Source organism: Terrapene carolina, unplaced genomic scaffold, assembly GCF_002925995.2.
Source record: "Terrapene carolina triunguis isolate 2854851 unplaced genomic scaffold, T_m_triunguis-2.0 Scaffold21, whole genome shotgun sequence".
In the NCBI taxonomy this organism is placed as follows: Eukaryota; Metazoa; Chordata; order Testudines; family Emydidae; genus Terrapene; species Terrapene triunguis.
Genome location: NW_020664372.1, coordinates 22,083,100 through 22,108,588, shown reverse-complemented (window position 1 = coordinate 22,108,588; position 25,489 = coordinate 22,083,100). Strand labels below are relative to the sequence as shown.

Below are 25,489 nucleotides of genomic sequence, written 5' to 3'. Positions count from 1 at the left end.
ATCTGCATTTGTAAATTTCTTGCTGAAGTTGCTTGGCTGATAAGTAGAATAATGAATTATTATTCGCAGATGCTAGGGAGATTGTTAACCTATTATGAGTTATGTGCTTGGTCTAAAGAGAACCTATAAGAAGTTTAGTTAGAGAGTGTACTTTGGAGAAGCTTGGGAGAAGTCGGAGAAGATTTCTACGAGCTAGGAGACGGACACGGAACTCCCCAGTGGCTAGGAGAAAGATTGGGCACTGGAAACTTGTTGCTGCAACTTGATACCACCTCAGGCTTTGGGTAACTATAATCTGAGTTGCTTCTAATCTAGACTACTGCTAGATTTGATGTGTGCTTTATACTCAATAAAAACAAGGATTGTTGGGTGGAAGCACTCGTGTGTATCAATAATTTATCAGACAGAGGTGCTGAGTCCCCCACTGACTTATTTCCTGACACTGCCTGGAAAACAGATTAGTTACCACAGCTTTGGGTTCCGATAACCCCGGGTAACAAATAGAGATGGCAGAAAGCATTACTTGCTGATGATGCTGTGAGAGAACTTGGCAAAGAACCCAGGAGCATTCAGACTATGTACTGAGTTAACCAACTGTGGATCTGTACAGTAAGCCAGAAGAAATTGCACTGTGTCTGCAAAATTCTCAAAGTGCTTTAGTCTGCCCACCAAGATAACCTCTTGCATACCCAACCAAAGTTTGAATGTGACAGACTATCAGAAGCCTATGTGTGAAGGCACTAAGAATAAGCTGCTTCAAAGGATTATACCTGAGATGATAGGCTTTTCAAGCACACATGTGCATGACTTGTAAGCATACATATGCAGTAGCGGGGAGGCTCTTATACACCACTGTTCAAATCCAGTTAAAATCAGAATCTCAACCACACATTGTCACTGGCACCAAGACTCAAAGATTCCAAAAGCCTGGAAGAGTACAAATGACTCTAGCAAATGGTTTAAAACATTTAAGCCTACTGAGAATAGTAACATTTAATATAAAGGACTCCTGAAAAACCCCTCTATAAAAGACTTGCTTTTCATGCACACTATGTAGAAGTCTTTGACCGCCACAGTTTTGTTCTTCTAGATATATAGGTAAAGATAGCCAATCCTAATTTTTTACTGTCTTCCTAGATGATTAACATCTCTCAAAAACAGTTATGAGCATAAAGCAGTGCTTTTCGAACTTGCAGGAGAATGAAATAGCAAGTTGCCTTTATGTAATTTCCAGGGACTTAGCATATGGTGCACCAAAGTCTATTCAACTACCACTGTGTGTGTGTGGGGGGGGAAATCTTTCAAACAGCATGACTTGTTTATTTCAATGCTCTGTCTGCTCACAAAAGAATCTGACAGGTGGAGCAAAATGCATTTAGTTATCCATATAAAAACAGTACTCTGTTGTTGGGTTGTCCAGCCAAGAAAGTTATTTTTAGTGTCCAAAAGTGTGTGCCATGCTTTAGAGAGGCATAGTGCCTGTCTTGGAGAGTTTACAATCTAGATTTTAATCAGTATTTTGGATTGAAACTTAACCCCATATTTAAGCGTATGAATACACTGCTTGATTCTCAAAGATGCAGCATAACCACAACTCCCATTAACATTAACTGGGAACCGGGGGCCCTTAGCACTTGGAAAAATGAGGCCACTTATGTGCCTAAACAGAAACTGTGAATTTAGGACTTTAATAGTTCGGTATGAATAGTTGGGTTTGTATAGTGCAAAAGTTTGGACTGCATCTAGTGACTGCTAAGTAAAAACACATCAAACGCTTTTCCCCAATATCACTTTCCCTGTAAGCATTTGCTGTAGCTGCTATAGAAGTGTTATGCAGCTGCAGACTGGAGGCATTCACAAAATCATGAGCGAGAAGGCAAAACAGCTCAAAGTTGCCAAGAAGTGGCCTTCACCAAGAGTTTTGGGAAACTGATTTAGGGGCTTGCAGATGCAACACTGAAAGTCTAGTGAGGTTATTGTGCTAGTTAACACGTAGGACATTGGTTTAACATTTTAAAAATGAGGCAAGTTATTTAATAGATAACAGGAGCATTTTACTTACTAGCTTGTGCAACAATGTTGGTATGTCTTCTCAGCATAGCAGCAGCAGTTTCTGATAGCGTCACTATTACTTCCAGGGCCAGTTGACGTTGCATGTTATTGAGATTGGTGTCTCCACACAACTGCCAGGATTAAAGATTAAAGCTGAATGGTTAGACCAGAAGTTTAACAAATGAAAATTTGCTCTTTGTAATTTCCAGATTTACCTTCAGGCTTAGTTGCAATGTTGGTTCTAAGTGTGGACGTAAATATTTCGGAACAGTATCTGCAATCTCTACAAGGGATTTTAGAACGGAGTCATCATTTTGGTAACAGGAGTCATTTACAGCCTATAAAAAAATTAGGATGAAATTAAAATATTTGCTTTTTACTGATGCTACAAAAACACTAGATTCTGCAAAAACATTAATTCAGGCTGTTTCCTGGAGTTAAAGATTATGGGGTCCATTTCTTTTATGTGTGACTAGCTCCCGCTGGTGTTAATATAAGCAGAGCCAACGTGATGGGGGGGAGACAGAGACTTAACTTCATAAAATCAAACCATAACAGTAAGTCAGCAGTGCTCAAATGGTAAAAATTGCATTTTAGCAGTTTAACAGGTATAACTCCCAAAAAGCATGTCTAATACTTCATACATCTTACTCACTAACTAGTAACTGAAGGTAATCCACAAGGAAAAAACAAATTCAGGCTCATTTTGTTTCTCTGTTGTATAAATGCAGTTTTAAAGTTTAAACAGACACCTTAGAAATACCAGGCATATCAAGTTTATTCTTCCTTGCTTTTACTGGAGAATCTCAAACTACAATGGGACCCTTGTTAGCCCTCAACTGAAGGGCATGGGAATGGAAAATGTATTCATTTTTTGTAAAGATATCCTAACCAACCAGCAACTGTCTAAAGTTTTAACTGTATGTTAAAAATTTAAAGTTAACTAAAACTTCCTTGCCTTTTAATTGGTTAGACAGTGTTCTCTTGATCCTGTAGTATCAAAATCCCCCTAGTTCTTCAGTCATGTTTAGGGCCTTCCAGGAAAAATAGGGCAATATGATCTGAATTTCTAAGGTAAACACAAGTCTTTTGCTCTTTTTATTGTAAAAAAGGCACTTTTGTTCCTTTGGCAGTCACCTCTTATCAATATAATAGATATTTATTTGTATCACTATTAACCAGATTTTGTTCTTTATCACGCAAGTATAGTTTAAAGCAAACAAGTTACAAATTGTATTTAGTTCTTCAATATATATAATACAATATTGCTTTTCAACATAATTAGGATCTCAACTGTTTAATTTCCATCATGGAAGACACTGCTTAGTCAAGACAGGTCATCCTTAGTTAGTACGCTCCACCCGTCTGACCCTGGCATTTGTATAATGTACACAGATTTTTCTTCATTTTTCAGTGATTAAGTCCTACTTGTCCATCCATTGCAAGTTTGAGTAGCTGTACAGCAAAAAGTCAATATTTTCAAACCTGGTATCTGAAGTCACATGCCCAAATTCATGTTCTACATTAAATATAAATGGCCTAGTTAGTTTTCAGAAGTACGGAGCACCCAAATCACTGAAGTCAGTTGGAGGTGCAGGTGCCTCGTTTCCTTTGAAAGTCAGGGTTCTTGTATTTAGCGGCTCATCTGTGAAATAAGGAGCTGAACTTTAGATATCAAGGCTTGAAAAAAGTCTGGTTTAAAGGCCTAACTGGTCATCCAGAATGTGTCACTGGTGTTCAAAGCCAAGCTTTAATCATGGTTGTAACAACATTTCATATCCTTCCCACTAGCCAATCAGTAGAATGAACTTCAACAGCCGCAGAATTCTTTTCCAACTGCCTCCAAAGGTCATCCACAACTATCCCAACACTTCTCATCTGCTATTTATAACCAGGGATCTACATATTCTGTTTACCATAGCCATAGAATCCATCCTTACCACAAAACTGTGGACTAGAATGAGTTTTCAATTACAGATATGTAGCCATCCCTTAAGGCTGCAAAGGAAATCTTGAAATCATGAACCACATGCAATCAATATAGTGTTTACTGAATCTTGAGAAGGCCTCAAATTGAAGCTCTGAGGGGTAAACTGCACATATGCATCCAAATAGGTCTGAAAACTAAAGATGGCAAACAGCCTATCTGTGCCTATATTAACTATTTTACTGCTTAACATTTTAGTATGAACAGGATGATTATCCCACAATTCCTTCTTGCTTCTTTCTAGCTGCCGAAAGCCCTAAATTGTATCATACTCAGCTACTAAAACAATTATGTTGTCAAAACAAAACTTGTCAGGCGACTGAAATTCTTGAGAGTAAAAAACTGATTTCAGTATCAAACAAACAGGTGTTCCTGTATTCATTTCCACAGTTAAAACACACTCAAATGTTCATTTAAATGAAGCTGCTACAGAATTTCTAGTCTGCTGCAGAAGGTAGGAATCATGGCAGAAAATTTAGGTTCAGCTTATCAGAGTAAAGGAGGCTATATTTATAGCTTCCACTGCCTCCAGCAACAAGCCATCCTCCTGACCCTAGTAACAAAGGTTACCTTAATGTTCTTATCCTACTCTGAACTCACTATGGCTCTAACAAACACTGTACCAAACAAACATGCTATTACCTGCTTCCTTTTATAAAACCATCTGTACCACACTACCTGCCCAAGTAGAGCTCAATCTACTCCACTTAGCTTTTCCCAAAACTATATACCCTTTAACTCCAACTCTTGCACAGCTTTATCCCTTTCAAAACAAACATAAGCCAGCTTGAATCATAGGTGAGTTTCCACTCTGATCCTCTAGAGCCAGAAGGGACCAAAAGAACATTTGGTTTGACCTGTATATCACAGGCCATTGAATTTTACCCAGTTAATCCTGTATTGAGCCCCACAGCTTCTGTTTGACTAAAGCATATCTTCTAGAAAGGCATCCAGTCTTGATTTAAGACTTCAAAGACATAGAATCCACCATTTCCCTTCATATTTTGTTCTAATGGCTAATTTCTTTCACTGTTAACTGACATTTCTAATTTGTATTTGTCTGGCTTCAGCTTCCAGCCACTGGCTCTTGTTATGCCTTTCTCTGCTAGGTTAAAGAGCTCTTTAATACCTGGTATTTTCTCTCAGCAAAGGTTTTTCATATACAAATCAAGTCCTCTCTCAAGCTTATTGATAAACTAAACAGACTGAGCTCCTTAAGTCTCACTGTAAGAAATTTTTTCCCCCCAAGCCCACAAGTCATTTTTGTGGCTCTTTTCTGAACCCTCTCCAATTTTTCAACATCCTTTTAAAAATATGGACATCAGAACTGAATACAGTATTCCAGTATCAATCTCACCAGTGCCAGAAAGATAAAATCATTTCCCTACTCCAACTCACTACTCCCCTATTTATACATCCAAGGATTACATTAGCCTTTTTGCCACAACCTTGCATCAGAAGCTCATGTTCAGTTGCTTTTCTGCTATGACCCCTAAATCTTTTCCAGAGTCACTGCTTTCTAGGATACACTCCCACTCCTTGTTCCTACATGTATGACCCTGCACTTGGCTCCATTAAATATTTTGTATGAACTGGCTGACCTTGGCAAGTGATCTAGATCACTCTGTATGACTTATCCTCATTTATCACTCAATCTGTGAGCCATCAGCAAATGTTATTGGCAGCGATTTCATATTTTCTTCCAGATAATTGAAAGACTCAAACAGTATTGGTCCTAGAACCAATTCCTGCAACATTCCACAAGGAACACACCCATTTGATGACAATTCCTATTGCCAATTAGTTTGAGATGGTCCGTTAGCAATTCATTTAGCGTATACTTTGATGTTGCATAGTTCTAGGGTTTTTTAAAATCAGAATGTTCCACAATACTAAGTAAAACATCTTACAAAAAAGTCTATATATTAACCAAACTTGTAATCTCATCAAAAAATGAAATCAGGTTTGACAAACCTATTTCTCATAAATTCATGTTGATTAGCATTAATTATATTCTCAACATTTACTTCTTTGTTCACTTAGTACCAGGTCAGTTTTCATTATTTTGCCTGGGATTGATGTTAGACTAACGGCCCTATGACTATCTAGGTTATCGTGCCTGCCCTTTCTGAATAACAGCACACAACATTAGTACTATGCCTGTCTTCCAGAATTTCCTAGATTTCCAAGATTTATTAAAAGTGATCACTGAGCCAGAGATCTCTCCAGCCAACTCGGAGTAATCTTGCATGCAAATTATTTGAACCTCCTGATTTAAAAATATTTATCCTTAGCAGATGTTTAACATCCTGCTTTACTATTTACAATTTCATAATCTTGCGTTTTCTTATAATAGACGATTGAGCATAGTTCTTTTTTAAACATGTACACCAGCAAAGACTCTATAATAAACTAATTTCATTCATTTTTACAGCTCAAATGTTACCATAACATTTAAGATATCAACCAGATTAAAATAAACTATAATTTTCCATAGAAATTTAGTTATAAAGATAAAGTGTTTTATCTTAGACCCTATTTATTATTTGTGTTACAATAGCAACCAACATGTATTTGAGGGTGGGCAAACAATGAAAGTCTCTGTGACAAAGAGTTTACAGTTTCAGGCTATGTCGAGATTACAGCTTATGTCGGCATAATTTATGTCACTCGGGGTGACTAAATCAACCCTAAGCTATGTCAGTTACACTAACATAACCACCGGTGTGGACATCGCTACGTCGGCAGCTTCTCCTGCCTACATAGCTACCTCCACTCGCAGAGGTGGTTTTATTATGCCAACGGGAGAACTCTCTCCCATCTGCATAGAATGTCTTCACTAGACGTGCTACATCAGTGTGGCTGCACCGCTGCAGTGCTGTGCGTAGACGTGCCTTAAGTGAACAACAACAACAACAAAGATTGGGAAGAGGAAACGATTTGGCACATATGATCAATGTGGAACACGCAAGAATTCACAAGCCACTAAGGAGTTTACAAATCAATGGCTTGTGCTCACGTTAAGCAAATATAGGTAACAGTGATAAGACACCTTCTGTGTGGTTTCTTACCTGCAAGATTCCAGGTAGCAAGTCTGCAAAATGTTTCAGAAGAGGAAGATTGTGCTCATTAGCAAGTACAAATGCAGCTGCAGCCCTTGCAGACAGCATCCTAACCTAGAGGGAAGGGGGGAGGAAAAAGGCTGTTTCAGGCTAAGATTAGAGTTTGTAATGGTATAGACACATTTGAGTGCTTTCATATTTGATATGGTTTTTAAACTAGCTGAAAATATGTCACACCAGAGCCACTGTAGGAAAGGCTACATTTTAGATTCACTTTTAGTTTGCAAATATAATAAACTTTTCTAAGTGGATGGGTTTTTTACCAAGGGCTTCAATAATCTCATTCATCAGAAATCTTGCCACAAACGATCTCTTTCCTTCATTACTGTATTATTTGATCATTTTTACAACACCCCTGTGAGGTAGTATTATTCACCATTTTTACAGAGGGAGAACTGAAAGACAAAAGGGTAAAATTTTTAAAACCAAGTAAGTGACTTAGTAGGCTAAGTCCCATTTTAAAAGTGACGCAGGCATTTAAGAGGTAAGTCTGAAGGAAAGTGAATCTGACTTACTTCCAACATGACTTAGGCACTTTTGAAAATGTTACCCTTCTGGGACTTGCTCAGGGTCAGAAAGGAAATTTATGGCAGAGCAGGGAACTGAACCCCAGTCCACAGAGTCCTAAACTAGCACCCTAATTATGGTATCATTCTCCCCTCTTACGATTCTATAGAAGGAGAACACGTGTATTACCGTTGGATGCTCCTGATCTTGCATACATTGAACCAACATCCGCTTAATGACCTCTAAATAGTGTTGTTGTTGATTCCCAAAAATCCCAGGAAAGTTCCTAAAGATGACGAAGAATACCTGCATTAACCCATTTTAGATAGGTTTAAGACCTTAACAGACTGCAAATGAAGCGTTAAGATACACTTAAAATCAGTAACAAATACCCTACCCTCTTTTCTCAGTGTCAAGTAAAATGCCATATATCAGAATATTAACAGGATGCATAATCAGTTGTAAACTATTACAGTTTCTCCTATCTTGCATTTCTTACAAGCATTGATTTAGCTAAAAACCCAAGTGCACTAACTGAGGTCCAGAAGCATACCAAAAAATATGCAGAGCAGCCTCACGCAGTCCCACATTCTGAGAGCTGACGGAATCAAATAAGAACTTCAGACCTTCTGGCCACTGGTTATTGCCATCCTCATCTAGAAAAAAAGTCAAAGTTTACAGGGAAAACAAATTTTAGGGTGGTTTAAGTTTCAAATACAACTTACAGCAGTTAATATATTAGGATATCAGTTGTGCAAAGCCTTTGCACGCTCTTCTGGCATTCAACTAAATCAGAACTGTGAGCAGAATTTAAGTTAGTTGAAATTAAGAGCAGCATTTCAACAGGAGCAAACTGGTGCATATTCAGACTTAGTAAAAAAAAACAGTACATTTAAAAGTCATTACTTTTTTTCAAATAAAATTCCAAACAAAATTAAATTGCATATGTATAAAGGCCATAGCATAAAATATTCCAGGAATGTAAGAAAGGTTAAAAAAAAGGAGAGGAGTATCTGACAAGCAAAAACCACCAAGGTACAGAGATCAGCATTTACTCTTATGAAAAAACATTCACATATAATAAGAACTAATTCAATAAAGTCTCTGATGCACAACTGTAAGGATCAAGGAAGTGAAACTTAAGAAAACCCTACCAAATCCCAATTATGTTTCCTTAACCGTGCCATCTGAAGTTGCCTCTACATGGATAACTAGGGCCCTACCAAATTCATGGTCCATTCTAGTCAATTTCACACCCATATGATTTCACATTTTCAGATGTTTACATCTGAAATTTCAGAGTTCTGTAACCGTGGGAGTCCTGACCCAAAAAGGGGTTGGGGGGTCCACAAAACTGTTATAGGGAGGTTGCCACCCTAACTTCTGTGCTGCTTTCAGAGCTGGGCTCTAAAGGCAGCAGCCATGGAACTTCCTGGAGATGGGTCTAATCCACCGTTCTGCTGCGAGCACCCCAGCTAGGGGCTCCAAGCTGCTAGTCCGGGCTGGGGAGGGACAGGACTTGCTCTTCCACTGCACGGCCACTCTCAGAGGTGAGATCAGATCCACCTCCAAATACTTCCCCCTGCTACAGGAAGTTCTGCATCTGGGCAACAGCCCTGGAGCTTCCTGCAGGCGGGTAGCTGGAGGTGAATCTGATCTCCCCCCAAAAGTGGCTACACAGGGGAAGAGCAAGTCCTGTCCTTCCCCACCCTGGGAACTATTTGCTGGTGCCCAGGGAACGTTAGGAGCTCCCAGCTCGGGCATACCCAGCCCTGCTCCTCCTCCAACCCTCCAATAGCTAGATTTCATGGGGGAGGGCTTATTTCACGGTCCGTGACATGTTTTTCATGGCCGTGATCTTGGTAGGACCCTATAGATAACAGAGCAACACAGTACAAACTCAGATCATTATGTTTTGTTTTAAAGCTGCAATATTTAATATTTAACCATTTTACTTACACTTCTGTCTAGACTTGCTTTCTTTTAAAAAAAGGTAGCTACTGTACTTTGAAATTCTACTTGAGATTAGGAAGCAAAATACAACGCAGATATTTACATATAGGTATGTACATATAGGTAGTGACCATTGCATATACATAACATACCTATTAAATTCCTGGCCAGCTCAGCAACAATGTCACAGATTTTTTTCCTCATACTAGACTGTGTTTCCATCTGAATAATCAACAGCAGTTCACTTTTGATGGCAGTTTGAACATCTGGTGAAAGAGCTGGATAGACTTCCTCAAACGCAGAGGACAACAGGCGTCGTAGAAGAACAGCTGCCATTTGTCTAGCCTATTGCAAAAAGATATTGTATATATTACTATGTTTTCCTTGGAAGAAGTCTCATAAGCAAGATATTAGTTCTATGAAATGTTACACTTTTATACACAACGATCAGTTTGATAAGCCATTTAATCAAATTATTTACTTGGAAAGAGGATATGGTGCGTACATAGTTTAGATGTACATTTTTCGAAAGTAAAAACGATTTCATCAATCCTTTCTAAAATGCAGCACTGTCTTTTCACACAGATTTTAGGAGGTTTTTTTAAACTAAAACAGATATGTCTTAACCTCCCCAAAAAGGTGATTTTGCATGATGTGTCTCAGCAAATTTTGTACTCTTTTCCCACAAGAACATATTAATTTTGATATTCAGATCCAAACATCCCACTCATTTGAACTCCAATATTCTTCCCCACAAAAATGTTTAGCCATTTTCTTAACTTTAAGCACATGCTTAAATCTCATTGAGTGAGCTCAATCAAAAGCCTATATAACTTCAGGGTCACTGTAAAATGTGAGCAAAAATGACAATAGAAGACAAGTTGTAGTGTATGCAGAGGAATACAAGTTCTGTTAAATGAAAGGAGCTTTGATTATGTTTAGTGAGTAACACAGTAGCTGAATATTCTGTAAAGCAGTGGTTATCAATCTGTGTTCTGCGGACTCCTGGGGGTCCACAGACGACGTCTAAGGGGTCTGCGAAAGGTTGTCATTACCATAGAACAGTGGTTTTCAACCTGTGGTATTTAAAATTTCCACAGGGGTCCACAACTCCATTTGAAATTTTTTTAGGGATCCGCAAATGAAAAAACTACTGCTGTAAAGCAATCTCAGTTATCCCAAGGAGTGATGAAGGAACTGTGAACTTATTAAAGTTTGTTCACAGATGGCAGGTTTACCCCACAAAACATCAGCACAAGTAGAAATTTATCAATTTTATTAAGAAGATACTCAGATCAATGGTTGCAGCAGGGTTCTTTTTCTGCTCTTTCTGGTTTGGGGAAGCAGATAAATTTATTTTTCCCTAATATGTATTTTTCAATTATGCCAAAAGTACCTCAGGATGGATAATTTATATTTTTTATAAACACAAAAATATTAAAATATCTGATTTTGGTGTAGAAAGAAGAAAAATTATAAGTGATATCTAGATAAGAGAGAAGGGGAAAAAAGGAGGCAGATATCAATCAAGGCAAAGGGCAGAAGTCTCCTTAAAGCCTACTAGAGAATTCATTGTGCATATTTAATCAGTGAGGTGCTCAAATATTATGGTGATGAGAGAATCATATAAATACATTGGAAAGTCAGTCAATTGGTAATAATGATAAATTAAATACCTATTTGACCATGGTCAAATGTTGCAAACATTCCAGCAAGAATACCCTGATGGGGGCACTGGTCTATCTTTTTGATTGCATCCTGGCGCCACCTTTTACCAAGTCTACTTAAATGTTTTGATCACTCATTTTACTAGATGCTAACGGCACCTGCTGGGAACTAACTGAAATTGGAGCATCTTGATTGGCTAGAATCTTCCAAAACAAACATTATATGTATGTATACCTTTATTTTTGTAACAGGCCATCAGTATACATGGTAGTTTACAAAGCACATTAAACAAGTTAAAATACATGGTCCCTGTCCTGAAGATTTTATAATCTGAACTGAATAGACAAAGATAAAGAAATTAACTCAACACAGTCATAGGAATAGTGTCGACACGGGGGGGAGAGGGGAAGAGGAGGAAGGGACACACGAGGCACTCTGGGATAGAATTACTTTGACTTGGATCTGTGCACTGCAGTGTGGATGCCAGAGCCCTAGGCTTGAGCATGGGTCAGAAAATCCTTAACCTATGGTTAGAATGCAGTGTAGACACTCTCAAGCCCAGGGTTCCCTGACCCAGGTCAGCTGTCTTGAGTCTCACTAACCTTAGGCTTACATTGCTGTGTAGACATACACTATGTGATCTGGGAGTCCATAGTTTCCTAGGACGCAGGGGAAACATGCCCAAAAATATTGATTGGCTACTGGTTGAACTACAAGGGATACTTCATAATCCAGAAAGCATTCCAGCAATAGAGACATTATAATGGCATAATAAATTACACAAAGTCAGGAAAGCTAAAATCATTTGTATGGAAATTTTACTAGACATGGAAAAACTGTTAAAGCTAACCGTAAGTGTTCCGCTCTGAGTACGCGATACCTTGATAAAACGGAGAAACTTGAACTCTTATGAGGTGTCCACCTACTGCCAAAGACAGATACTGCAGTCAAACAGCAAGAAAGGGAACCCTAGTCTGCAGCAGAATTTTCTTCAGTGCATTCTCCTACTTCATCTTCAGAGGTAGCATCATGAACAATGACTTCTGAAGAAGATAGTGAGATAGTGACAAAAAGCAAAGCTAATCCCATTTCTTCATCTTCTAATAAGAACTTTGCTACTTCATCTGCTTCAGCATTGAAAACTACCACCCAGTGGAAAATTCTTCAGATGTTCATCAAATTGATATTAAAAAGTTTTTTGGTCATATCACCAGAAAAACAAACTTGAACATATGTCTGCTAGAGGTATTTATATTTGCAGTACACCATTTCATATATAGTTGAAACTCTCTGTATGCTAAAAATTTTTCAATTTACAAAGCATCGAGTAGGAAGTGGCTTGCAGGAAGTCTTCTGAATGCCAAAATGGGCAGTGTGAAAAAGTTAGTGCTCTTCTTGAGTAAGCTCCTCGCGTCTCTAGTATCTGATGGATGGAGCAACATTCACTACTTCATGTTAACTCCACATCCAGTGTTTTACTCACTCCAATGCACAACTGAGCTTCACCACACAGCCCAATATATTGCTGACCAGTTAAAAAATATAACAAGAGTTGGAAGGATTAGATTTTTATCAATGTGAGTAAAAGTTGATTTCACCGAACACATCAATGAAAAATATTTCTATTGATAATAATCAACATCTACAGATAGGCAAAGAAAGAAAAATCCGGCTTAAGAATTTAGAGACCGTCATTAAATTATTGCCTCACCTGCCCATAATTTCCCACAACTGCAAACATTTAAATTGATTAAAAAAAATTTTAAAAAGTGTTTAAACCCAAAATTTCATACAACTGTGAAACTGGAAGTGGATAAAAATACTGAAAAATCAAGATCAATATTTTCCAAAGTTTATAAAAAACAAAATTGAATTCTGCCAAGATAATGAATGACTTGGATCCCTGGAAGGTTATTTTCGTTGTGACTAACAATGCCACTGACATCAAAGCTTCTTGGGCATTGTAGACTGAGTATCCACGCCTTGCGTTATGGATTTGCTGCCCATACGATGCAGTTTTTCATTGGTTATGTTGCAGATCTGAAAATTTTCTCATTACACGTAAGTGAAAAGCATTGCCAATTTTTCCAAAAACAAATGAGTGCCGCAGCCATTTCTGAGCAACATTTAATACAGCACTTGCTGTATCATACTTGAGGGGTATCTTCTATTAAATGAATCAAAAATCTTCAAATATGCAAGAAGATTTCAGTCAGCCACTGCTAAAGAAAGGGCGGCCAGGTGTTACCCCAGAGTAATCTGCACTGACATTCTTGTCAATCTTTTGGATGCACAACTGAAAATTCACTTCATTGCTTGAACCCGTAGCACAGTCCATTCAGAATATGAAATGATAGTTCTGCATTGTCTGATGCAAAGAACAAGCTCCTGAACATTAAGAAACATCTGTGAGGATACTGAACTAAGTCCACTCACAAAAGCTGAAAACAGATAGACAAAATAAGATCACAGATAATCCAGTGATCACTCTGGCACAAATGCTGTCCATCTTCTTGATCCACGCTTCCAGGGCCAAGACCTTGCTGATAATGACTGATTCAGCATATGACTTCATTGCAGCTGTTGCATATTTTCCAAGGATATACAAACGAACAAACAATTCTGACAGAAAATTATAAAACAAGCAGCAGCCCATTAAGTATAAGACAACGTGGAGTGCTGTCCCAGGAGTTGAATCAAAACAGTTTGCTCCATGACGGTGAAAAAGGTTGTGTCCCTGCACTGTAGCTACAGTGGCATAAGTTATTTTAGTCCTTCTGTGCGCTACTGCACATGCAAAAAAAATTGGATGGTTTGTGGAATCATACTTTCAAAACCTAGAAATAAACTGGAAGCTGGCAACAGTGTTTCAGCACTAAAAAGGCAAGCTGGGTGAGGTAATATCTTTTATTGGACCTACTTTTGCTGGTGAGTGAAGCTTTCAAGATACACAGAGCTCTTCTCCAGGTCTGGGAAAGGTTCTATGAGTATCAGAGCTAAATACAAGACTGAACAGATAGCTTAGCATAAGCAATTAGCATGTATTCTAAGGGAACGTTCAAGGTGAAGTGACCGGTAACACCTCTGCAGTCATAGGACAAAAAAAAGGGGCTTACTTGGTTAGATTGTTGTAAGAAGCCATAAATCCACTTGTGGCATTCCGTACCTCAAAGCAGCACCCTGGAACCCCCATATTCAAGCCATCATATAGTTATGATATATTTCATACGAAGTATGCCATGTAAGATACCATATGAAAGGTCATGATCTGATGAAGCCCATTGTTCTGCCCAAATATGTATATCATTAGTATGTATCAAGTTATGGTATTTTGCTGCATGGTTTTTACTGAAATATGCTGCAAGATTCATAGGGACATACAAAAAAGGCAAACCGCTCCCAGAGCGGTTCTCAATGACCATTAATCAGCAGGGGAGTTGTAATAAATGGATTTCCAATCAATGATAGTTGCAGAAGACCAGGGGAACTGCTCAACCCAGTCACTCAGCAAAACCCGCCAGGCCACGTCTGGGCAAGTGTCTTCTAGGTACATGAACTAAGGATATAAAATAGGGAACAAAGCAACATTCCTTTGCCTTTCTCCTCCACAACCTATGCGGGAAGCAACAAGAACTGTGAAAAGACAAAAACTTCATCTGAGGAGATTGATCCAGGCTTCTGGGAGAAGTCTGTGTATTAAGAACTGTAACATCCGGGGGGTTAGAAAACTGCTTGCTCTAAATACTACCTAATCTAATAAGTTTTAAGATTTAGACTATGTACGTACTTTTTTCTTCTTTGGTAATTATCTGACCTTTTATGCCTACCACTTATAATCACTTACAATCTTTCTGTAGTTAATAAATTTGTTTTATATTTTACCTAAAACTGTGGTTTGGTTGAAGTTCGTGGGAAATCTCAGCTCAGGTACAAAGGCTGGTACATGTCCTCTCCACATTGAGGGAGGAGTGGACTGGGTAATAAACTTACGCTGGTCAGGCTTCTGACCAGGGAAAGACGACATAGTCCGCGGAGTGCCATGCTAGGGAGCCGGGGGGAATTGGCAAGTGCCTTTCTCGGTGTTTCATGAGTGCTTTGGGAGCATTCATGCAATCTAACTGGGTGTGGGGCTCCACATGCTCGTGTTGAGTGATAGCAGCACCTGTAGGAGTTTGCTGCTTGTCACTAACAAAGCATTGTGAGAGAGCCCAGGCTGGAGAGCTAAGGGAGCACAGCGGTACCCCAGTGCCAGGTTGTACCCCAGGGATCCCATCACACCAGTGTCTTTATTTAATGCCATGATTTTTAGTGTCATGCAAGGTTATGAATTTAAGCTGCCAGGCTTGTCTTTTGAAAGTGTTGTGCAGGGTTCCTTTGGGGATGAGGACTGATAGGGTAGATATAGAGAGATCACTTTCAACTTGTCTCTCTAATATCCTCGGACTGACAAAGTTACAATACCACTGTACATATCAAGACTAGATTAAGATTAGAAAAGAAAACGACAGATGAAGAGTTGACTGAATATGCATCAAATGGAGAAGATTCTGATAAAGATATTGATGAAGCAAGATATTGATGATAATGTAAAGCAAGATAATTTAAGGGTTGCTCTGCTGCCCACCTAGCATAAGTGCATTTAAAAATGACTCTTATAGTTGCTCTGTGTTTTATTTCTGTTTAGGTTTTTTTCCCCCCTCTAACTGTTCAGCCTTAAATAAATAAAGTTCACATGTAAATACTAAACTAACATTGCTAAAAAAAGGTAATAATTCTTTCACTTTTTAGAAAGTAATTTCACTGTGCTTTACATTTTTCTCAATTGAAATAACTCAGTTGAGTAATTTGTTTTTTGTAATTAGGCATAAGTATCTAAAGCTAAACCTATTGGAAATAATAAAGTTTTTTTTCCCCTTACCGTTCTAATAAATTAGTTCTTTAAAATCCTTTACTATTACTGACACAAGACATTGTTTGACCAATATTTGACGGACCAATATTTCAAACTGGTCAAGTGTCCAACCCTACAAATACATAACGCAAAGATAAATTAATAAAGAAAGATAAAGCCAATATAAATATCTAGCTCATAACTCTTTTCATAAAGTAGATCTCAAACCTCCTTTATAAAGATATAAACATTTTAAAGATGGGGAAACTGAGGCGTAAGGTCACACTACCAGGACAGTGGCAGAACCAGGAACAGAATCCAGGTCTCCCAAGTCCCAGTCTAGTGTTTTGCCCCACACTGCTTCAGAAATAAGCTACTATGTTGATGGGTGCTAGAGACACTCCTAAAATAGAATTAATGAGTTACTACACTGCTCATTCATGCATGCAACTAGACAGGACCAAATTTGGATTCACAGACATCATCCACATTCATTGGGGAATCTGACAAGAATTTCAGGGAGGTGTATATTTCATAACTCAATCCATGTTCTGTAAAGGAAAACATCCACAAATCCATAACTGGATCAAACAAAATCCTGCCATGGATCCTGCCTGTTGATCCAGTATTCTAAGATTACAATATCCCTAGTTGCTGAAACCAGTAATCCAAGATCTGTTAGTCAACATAGTGCACAATGAGGAGGACTTATGAAATATTCATCCCCTTTAAAAAAGAGTGATTACTAGTACCAGCAGGATCAAAGATGAAACTAAAGAGGAAGCTGGCACGAGCGCGCACAGGGAAAAAGAGGGGGAGGAAGAAGGTGGGCCTGAATGTTCTAAATAACAAATGGGGGCAGGACCCCCCCTAAACATTTTAATTTTTTTCTTTAAAATGTCAGCATACTATTTAAAGGGCTTCACAGTAATTTTTAAAATATCTGTCAATTAAAAATCTAACTGAGTTGCCTCACTTTTAAATGGACCCTATTTCTCATTCTATTGTTCTTTCACTGTTTTCAACCATTTGTTTTTTTAAAAAAAAATTACTTTTTGTAGTTAAGCAAAAGTTATATGTACCCTCAACTCTACACTAAAATTTGATAAATAGCTACCTTAGAAGATACTAAACATGGATTCAAAATAATCAGGACATTATACATCGCTTTGAAGATCTAAAGGACTAACATTAGCTAATGAATGTTCACAACATCCCTTAGAGACTGGAAGTATTATTCTTATTTTACAGGTGGGGCAAAGTGCTGTTACTCACCCAAAGGCCACAAGGTTGGTCAGCAGCAGGACTCTGGAGTTCCTGAAAACCCCAGACCACCCTGATTCTTGCCAATTTATCTTTTATTAAATTAGACATTTGAAAAGCAATAAAATAATACTTTGTGGAGAATGTAATCAAGTGGGACTTTATATGCATAAGTTTAGACAAATAACATGAAAGCTGCTCAATCTGCTGAAGTTCTCTAATTATATATACAAATATGGCATCTAGAGCCCAAGACAACTTTCTGAAGGAAAAGATTGCAAAGTACCTCATTTTTCCTGACAGATATAAATACATAAAAGAGGATTCCATAATTTTCTGAAATTAGAAGACATCTCTGAAGCACAAGGCTTTACGCATCTCTGATCTTGGACAAGAATTAAGCATTCTCAGCTTTATGCAGCTAGCAACCAGCAATAATAGATTCAGACTCATAAGACACTTAATTCTTGTCCAAGATCAGAGGTGCTTAATATTGAGAGAGCTTGTAAAAGGAGGAAGGTGTTTTGGCATCTCGGAGATTAGCAGTATCATTAAATACGTCAAGTCTTTAAGCTGTAAGGGGAAAATGTGATGTATATAAAGGGGATCATTGCCTGACTAGGATAACACTGCTGCTCTCATGTTTTTCTCCAATATTTATAGAGGAATTCTAAATGATATCAAACATCTTTTTATGATTCAGCAACAACTTTCCAATTAAAGCTCTATATTGAAAAATTAAATACTCTTTTACATTTCTAAAATGATTTTGAGTTTTCTGATGTTAAGTTAGTGATTCTCCACTTTACATGTCCAGGTATCAAAGGATAAGTACTTCTTGTAAGATTGTTTACTTCTGAACTGCAGGATATTCCGCAATGTGTAAACACTCCCAAACAAAGGGAGTACCTGAGAGAGAGACTTTGTAAACTTTTTTACGTTCTAGTACACAAGCCAACTTCATTTAGTGTTTGATAGTTACACAAACCCAAGTTCTAAACTAATGCCAGTCTTTCTGATCAATTATAGAACTATTTTTCCCCAGTAGAGCACAAAATATATGTGAATAGTTAACACTTTAAAAACACCTTTCCCTCATGGTCAGCTACTTTAAAGTAGTCAAACAGAACTTAAGCAGTCTTTCCAAGCAATTCACTTTTTGTCTCAAACGTTAGAAATTTCAGGCCAAGGGTTACCTCATTCTAAGGCCCTGTTTTTAAGTGTAATTTGTCAACCATAGATATAGGTGACCCTACTGTAATACACACATATACGTTCATGTAATAAATATTGTGGATAAGCTTTTCTAGGAAAAAGGACCATTTGTTATTTCAGCTGAGATAATGAACACGCAGGAAGCAAGGCAGGTACAGGCAGTCATTGTAAATCCCCAAAACAGAATTAGTAATTAGGAAACTTAAAAAGACAATGTACAACAAATCCACTGATGTATATATACAATGAACTACATATGAATGAAATTTAAACCCAGCTCTTTCTAAAATGTGCTGAATTCAGGATGACTCACTATAAAAAAAAATAAAAACACCAGATTTGTCACTCGGTCACTCATCCCTGCAATCAAACAGCTCTCACACACACCTCCTTCTCCAAACCCTTACCTCCCCGCCCAGTAACCTTCTGAACACTTTGCAGAATGATTCTTAACACAAACCTCCTCAGCAGCAGCAGCATTCCTGATGGCTTGTAAAAGGAATGTGATCTTGGACTGGCCTGGGATAGTCTCATATGTTTCCTACACAAAGAAAAGAGTAGAGGTTACTACCAGCAAGTTACTGCTGGAAAACATACAAAAGGCATTAACATTAAGAACCTTAATTGCTCCAGTTGGAGAATCCATTGCAAATTATTAAATAAAAGGATAGTGCATCATATACATAAAATTAAGTTGACAAAGTACATTGTGACAAATGTAGTAAATATTTGGACTATTTTGTAAAATTAAAAAAGGCTTGGCAATATGAAATCTTACCTCCTGAGAGCTGGAAGGAAATTGCCTTACAATACAATCTTTCTGAAAGTGTATATCTCTAACTCAGGCCTGTAATGAAGATTTATTTCAAAGACCTAAATTAAGACTGGGACCAAATATACGAAGCTTTTGTAGACAGAAGAATAATGTGACCCAAGTGTGAATTTTCAATTGATATTTCAGATGTGTGAGCAAGTTTTATTTGTAAGAATGCACTTCATCTTTGTAGTAAGATTTTTCAGAAAGAAGGCCTGGTCTACACTGGGGGGGTGTCAATGTAAGATGCGCAACTTCAGCTATGGGAATACCGTAGTTGAAGTCGACAGATCTTATTCCGACTTACCTCGCGTCTTCATGGCGTGGGATCGACGGCCGCGGCTCCCCCGTCAACTCCGCTACCGCCGCTCACTCCGGTGGAGTTCCGGAGTCGACGGGGAGCGCGTTCGGGGATCGATATCACATCTTAATGGGACGCGATATATCGATCCCCAATAAATTGATCGCTACCTGCCAATACGGCGGGCAGTCTGGATGTACCCAAAAAGTTAACAAGTAATCCCTTTAAAATATTTTACCCATTTTTTCCACTCAAATTCTAACAAAGTTTACACATATAAACTTTTAGATAACTTCTGCACAAAATACAAACCTGTTCTCATCAACCCCATTCCCAACAAATCTATCTGTGACTCCTCTCCATAACTACAGTCCAATCTCTTGTCCCTTCACTCTAAACCAGTGGTTCTCAAATTTTTTGTATTGGTAACCCCTTTCACACAGCAAGCCTCAGAGTGCCATCTCCCTTATAAATTAAAAACACAGCATTTAAATAATGTTCAATATAAAAAATAAGTTGATAACCCTATTTCAAATGAATTTACCTTTTCTCACCACTTTTAAATTAAGACTAAAACACATTTTTTATTAAATTGTTATAAGCAGAAACTTTTTTTTTTTTTTTTTTTAAAAGAATTACTGTTTAATACTGGGGGAGCTCGAGAAGAAACTGTCATCACTTTTCACAACAGACTTAACACCCCATTGCCACCCTTACTTACTTCTATGCTGCTGCTGGAAGTGGTGGTGCCTTCAGAGTTGGGCAACTATCTCCCGCCCCCCCCATTTGTACTCTGAACTCCTACTGACTTCCCCCTTTCTACAGTAGAACCTCAGAATTATGAACACCTCGGGAACAGAGGTTGGTTGTAACTCTGAAACGTTCATAACTCTGAACAAAATATGTTTGTTCTTTCAAAAGTTTACAACTGAACATTCACTTAATACAGCTTTGAAACTTTACTATGCAGAAGAAAAATGCTGCTTTTCCTCTTTTTTTAGTAGTTTACTTTTAACACAGTACTATATTTGCTATTTTTTGTCTCTGCTGCTACCTGATCGTATACTTCTGGTTCCAAATGAAGGGTGTGGTTGACTGGTCAGTTTGGAATTCTGGTTCTACAGAAGTTCTACTGTACTACATTAGGTTCAAGCTTCTTGTCCTCACTTCAATGGCCTTTAAATAACACTATCCCTCCCCTCTTTTTGATTCTTCATACATCTCCCACCCACCCCCATCTCACCAGTGCACCAACCTCCACCTCCCATTTGCCCACTTCACCTACAACCATCTGCATATTTTCTTTCACACCACCCCTTATATATGCAATGCCCTCCTTGAACTAAAGTGTAAGACCAGTACAAAATCCTTCTCCTTCAAATCTCCCATTTCTACTGTGCTGCTCTAAAAATGCTGCCAACTAAAAACAGGGAGGAAGGTCATGGGAAAAAGAAATCTTTAAATTACTATTGTTTTACTCTTCACATTACTTGTTCATTTAGACTGTGAGCTTTTTATTATTCTATAATCCACATTTGCTGCCTACCCTCCACATCCCAATCATTGGAATATTCCAATGACAATCTTAGATGCAGCAAGACAAATAAGTTAGCAGACTTGTCAAATGTAAACTAGAGAGATCCAAATTCTAAGGAAGGAAATATTATGGAGTTTGGTTTGCAGTCAATGAACATAACTGTCCACTATTCTTTGAGACTGGATGAAAGAAGGGAAGGAACTAGTTTTTAGCAAGATGGTTTGAGTCAATTGCATAAGTGTTGCAAAGTATTATAACAGTATGTTATCAGTTTGAGACAGTTACATTTTTCCTGAAATTTTGAATTAAATAAGTTTTTAAACCATACACGCTATTCAGAAGACTAACATAGTACCAAGCACCTGGATTTTGCTGTACAACTAATCTCAAGCAGTCCTCGTGCCCTCTTTAAAGGTTCCAGTTTGATTTAAGAGTTTAGTTCTAACAGCGATTACTACTCAGTAGTAACACAGAAGAAAGTCATTAATGACAGGGAAAGTGACTGCACAGATTATATGGGGGGAAGAATAGCTCAGTGGTTTGAGCATTGGCCTGCTAAACCCAGGGTTGTGAGTTCAATCCTTGAGGGGGCCATTTAGGGAACTGGGGTAAAAAAATTTGTCTGGGGATTGGTCTTGCTTTGAGCAGGGGGTTGGACTAGATGACCTCCTGAGGTCCCTTTCAACCCTGATATTCTATGATTACTAAATTTTGCATGCTAGTAACTACAAACATGCTAAACATAAGCTTGGTGCATTAAAATGTACTTTTCATTTGTAACAATTTTCTAAATATTTATAACACTAACCAATTAATCCTCAACATTCCTTTGAGATAATTATTCCCATTTGTACACAGAATGGTGGCATAAAGTTCTCAAGTGACTTGCCTGAGCCACAAAGCAAGTCCGTGGCAAAGCTGGTACTAGTACTCAAAAGTTCTAGTTATTCATGCTACATCATATACCAATAAGTGTTCAGTTGTGTATTTTATGAAATAGATTTAATAAGAAGCTTTTGATATAGTCTTTTTTCAGAGTTTACTAGGTTTGCACATTAGCTAAACGGTACCATTCTACACTAATTTCAAGCCACTGACTACTTGATATTAGTGGAACAAACTTGTAACACCGTATGTAATCACACTTTATTTACAAAGGCTGAAGGTATGTAGGCTGGCTAAATTCTGGAACAATGAATTCTAAGAGAGCAGTCATAAGAGATTCAACAAGCAACTAAGCACTAGTTCCTGCATTTATTTGAAACGGCTGTCCTTCATAGGTTCTGGAATTTAAGAACAAGAATCTGGGGCTCAAGAACAAAAAGGATTTGTGTACCTGTATCCAAGCTATAAAGACAAATTAAGGATTTGCATTTTCCAGGGTAATATTATGGTCATATAAGCACATAACTAATTGATATTAATGAGAGTTCTGTATAGAGCAAGAATACACTTGCTCTATACTTTTTCCTGGAATATGCTTAATGTCACTTAAAAATCTACCTATTAGAATTAATCAAAATCTTGACCTTAAAAGTAAGCTAGCTAGAAGTATGCAAACCAGAAACATCGTTCACTGGAGTAAAATCAAATCATACTACTCTCAATGTATTTTCACAGTTACCTGAACTCTTAGTAACCAGTTAGGTTTGCCAACAGTAGATAAATTTGTAACTGTTTGAACTAAAACTAAATGTTGCAAGGCTGAGATTATCGTTTTAGGACAGAAATAAATTATGGGTAAGTTTATTAGGAAAAAAAATTCTAAAAAATTCACAAGAGAAACAAAAGCATATTTGGAGAGAGTATTTTTGGACAAGTTGATTTTTGAGACAGTACAGATTAAGTCATTTAAAATGTATAAAATCAACTCTGAGAAGAGAAATTTGTTTTAGGAACAAGAAACTAAATACTCATTATCCAACTATTTCCATTATGTCTAGACTAAATAGAGAAACCAAACATCAAGTTCAATGTACCTAAATAAAAAAGTACAGGGTATTACTCTGTTTGTACTGTATTTGAATATAAAAGCAACACAGTGTTCAACAGTTTGGTATAGTCAGTCATATCAAATAAGTATTTTTGTTTTGATTGACTACACATGTATCAACTGCACATTTGTCAATTCCCACATTAAGTCAAAGCAAACTTTTCACAAAGTAAACTATACAAACCAACAATTTTATTTATCCCTTTCTAAAAAGGACTTATTTTATAATTATTATACAATTTCCCACCATCTTTTAATGTGACTTTAATACATTGTGTAACAAATATACCTTCTCAATTCTTTTTAAACCTAATTAGTGCACAAGTGTAATTTTGCTATACTTTTGGGCATCAAAATGGGAAAATCAAGTCCCACAATTATGTCATTGAAGTCTATATTTTACCACTACATTCCAGAATGTGGGAGCATCATTTGCTGCTTTACTGTAAATCTGGTGGCTTTGCTATCTACAAACAGTTTTCAACTTCAATGAGCTCTTAATGTAGGAACAGAAGAAAAAAAAATCATAGACTGAGTTTTCTTTTTGGTATGTGGGAAAAAAACACAATTATGCCTTATGAAAGAATGTGCTGAACTCTGCTGACCGCTAAAGTAATGTAAGAGATAAAAGACCCAGCACAGCCATCCAATGGGAATTCATGGTCTAAACCAGACGCTGGTATTTAATTCAATAGAAGAGAGATTTCCCATTAGGTTGACAATAGTGACTCTTAAGTACTATGGGGGGGGGAGGGGGGAGAGAGAATTAGCCGAGTTTACGAATTACAAAGCATTTTTGCTGAAGTGACACGTGAAAAGTTTTGTCTCATAACGTTCACTATGTAGAAAATGCTTCGCTAAGGAGAATATCACTTAGATGCTACTGGCCCTCCACAGACGACCAATTCTAAAGAGAGGCAAGATGATTACACCGCAAGAGGGGACCCGAGGAGTTAAGCAAGACTCTCACAGGGGCTTCTCCTCAGAACAGAGAGATCCGCGCACTGGGGGACAGCAGCCGAAGTAAAGACAAGACCCGGCCGCCGGAAGAGCTCCTGGGTGCAAAGCCCTGGATGGGGCGAGCTGAGTGAATCGCTCCTATTTGCATCGCTCAGCCCGGGCAGAGCCCGGGCCTCATCCTAGCGCACAGCCCCTCGCGGCGCTTCACCGTGTCAGTAGTTACCGCTAACTCCCCCCCAACACACACCCTCCCGCCAAACCTCCCCGCCGCCCCCCTCCACGGGCAGGTCACGGACGCGGGTCTGGGCCGGTACCCGTTCTCGCTGCCTAGCCACGCCGAGGGAGCTGCCCCGCCTCGTATCTGGGGCAGACTCCGGCAGCCGCGGACCTGAGCAGCCCGGGCAGAGGGTGACCGCCAGGGACACCAACCGCGGAGGCCCCTGGCCCTGCGAGGCCTGAGGGGGAGCAGCGCGGCCACACACGCGCCCGGGGCTGAGGCGGCGGCACAGGCCCCGGGAAGGGGGAAGGGGGGGCAGACCCTTGGACAGTTGCCATTTGAACCCGCCCCCGAACTAACGGCCGAAACGGCCACCGCGGCCAGAGCGGACCAGCCGCGTCCGCGAGTCACCGCTCCAGCTACTGCTCACACGTGGGGCTGGGCCAGCCCCGCTGCCTGCTCCCCTCCGGCGGCTCCGGGAGGCTGACAGGCCGGCGCGGGCGTCCCTCACCTCGGCCTGTTTGCGGACCGTATTGTCCGGGCTCAGCAGGTTGCCCAGGAGGAGATAGAACTGCTGCTGCTCCTGCTCCGCCGCCATTGCTGCGAGAGGGAAAGAGAGACAGAGACCGGCCGGGCAGGGCAGGAGGGGAGGGGGAGCCGGCCGCGCACCCACTAAAAGAAGGCGGAGCTGCCACAGCCGCGCTCTTGTCCGAGCTTCTCTCACAGCCCGTCCCCCACCGCCCCGCTCCAGAGCGCCCATTGGTTCTAGACCGAAGCGGCTTCCTCTCTGATTGGTCCGTGGCCTATATCGAGCTGCTGATTGGGGGAAACCTACCACCCTCTGGTCCGTCTCCTCTTTTGTAATTGGGCTGCTACGGACGAGGCGAGAAGAGTAGTCATTGGCGGAAGCCTCTGACAGCCCCGTTGTGATTGGTCAATTGTGTGGTTGCGTAGTGGAGGGAGGGAGAATAGAGCGTGCAAGCGCTTAATGGACGGAGGAGGGAGGAGA

General features: G+C 39.1%; 1 protein-coding gene across 1 annotated transcript in view; it reads right to left on the bottom strand.

The window, feature by feature from the left end:
* The window catches only part of IPO5 (importin 5), an 87,893-nt gene extending 62,768 nt beyond the window's left edge, over positions 1–25,125 (bottom strand). The window contains exons 1-8 of the mRNA XM_026646409.1: positions 24,992–25,125; positions 19,119–19,199; positions 9,774–9,966; positions 8,222–8,324; positions 7,858–7,954; positions 7,111–7,215; positions 2,268–2,390; positions 2,063–2,183 (exon numbers count right to left, since the gene is read on the bottom strand). Coding sequence (XP_026502194.1) covers positions 2,063–2,183; positions 2,268–2,390; positions 7,111–7,215; positions 7,858–7,954; positions 8,222–8,324; positions 9,774–9,966; positions 19,119–19,199; positions 24,992–25,078 — 910 coding nt within the window. The 5' untranslated portion in view covers positions 25,079–25,125. The remainder of the gene's footprint in view (positions 1–2,062; positions 2,184–2,267; positions 2,391–7,110; positions 7,216–7,857; positions 7,955–8,221; positions 8,325–9,773; positions 9,967–19,118; positions 19,200–24,991) is intronic.
* Positions 25,126–25,489: the final 364 nt, after the last annotated feature.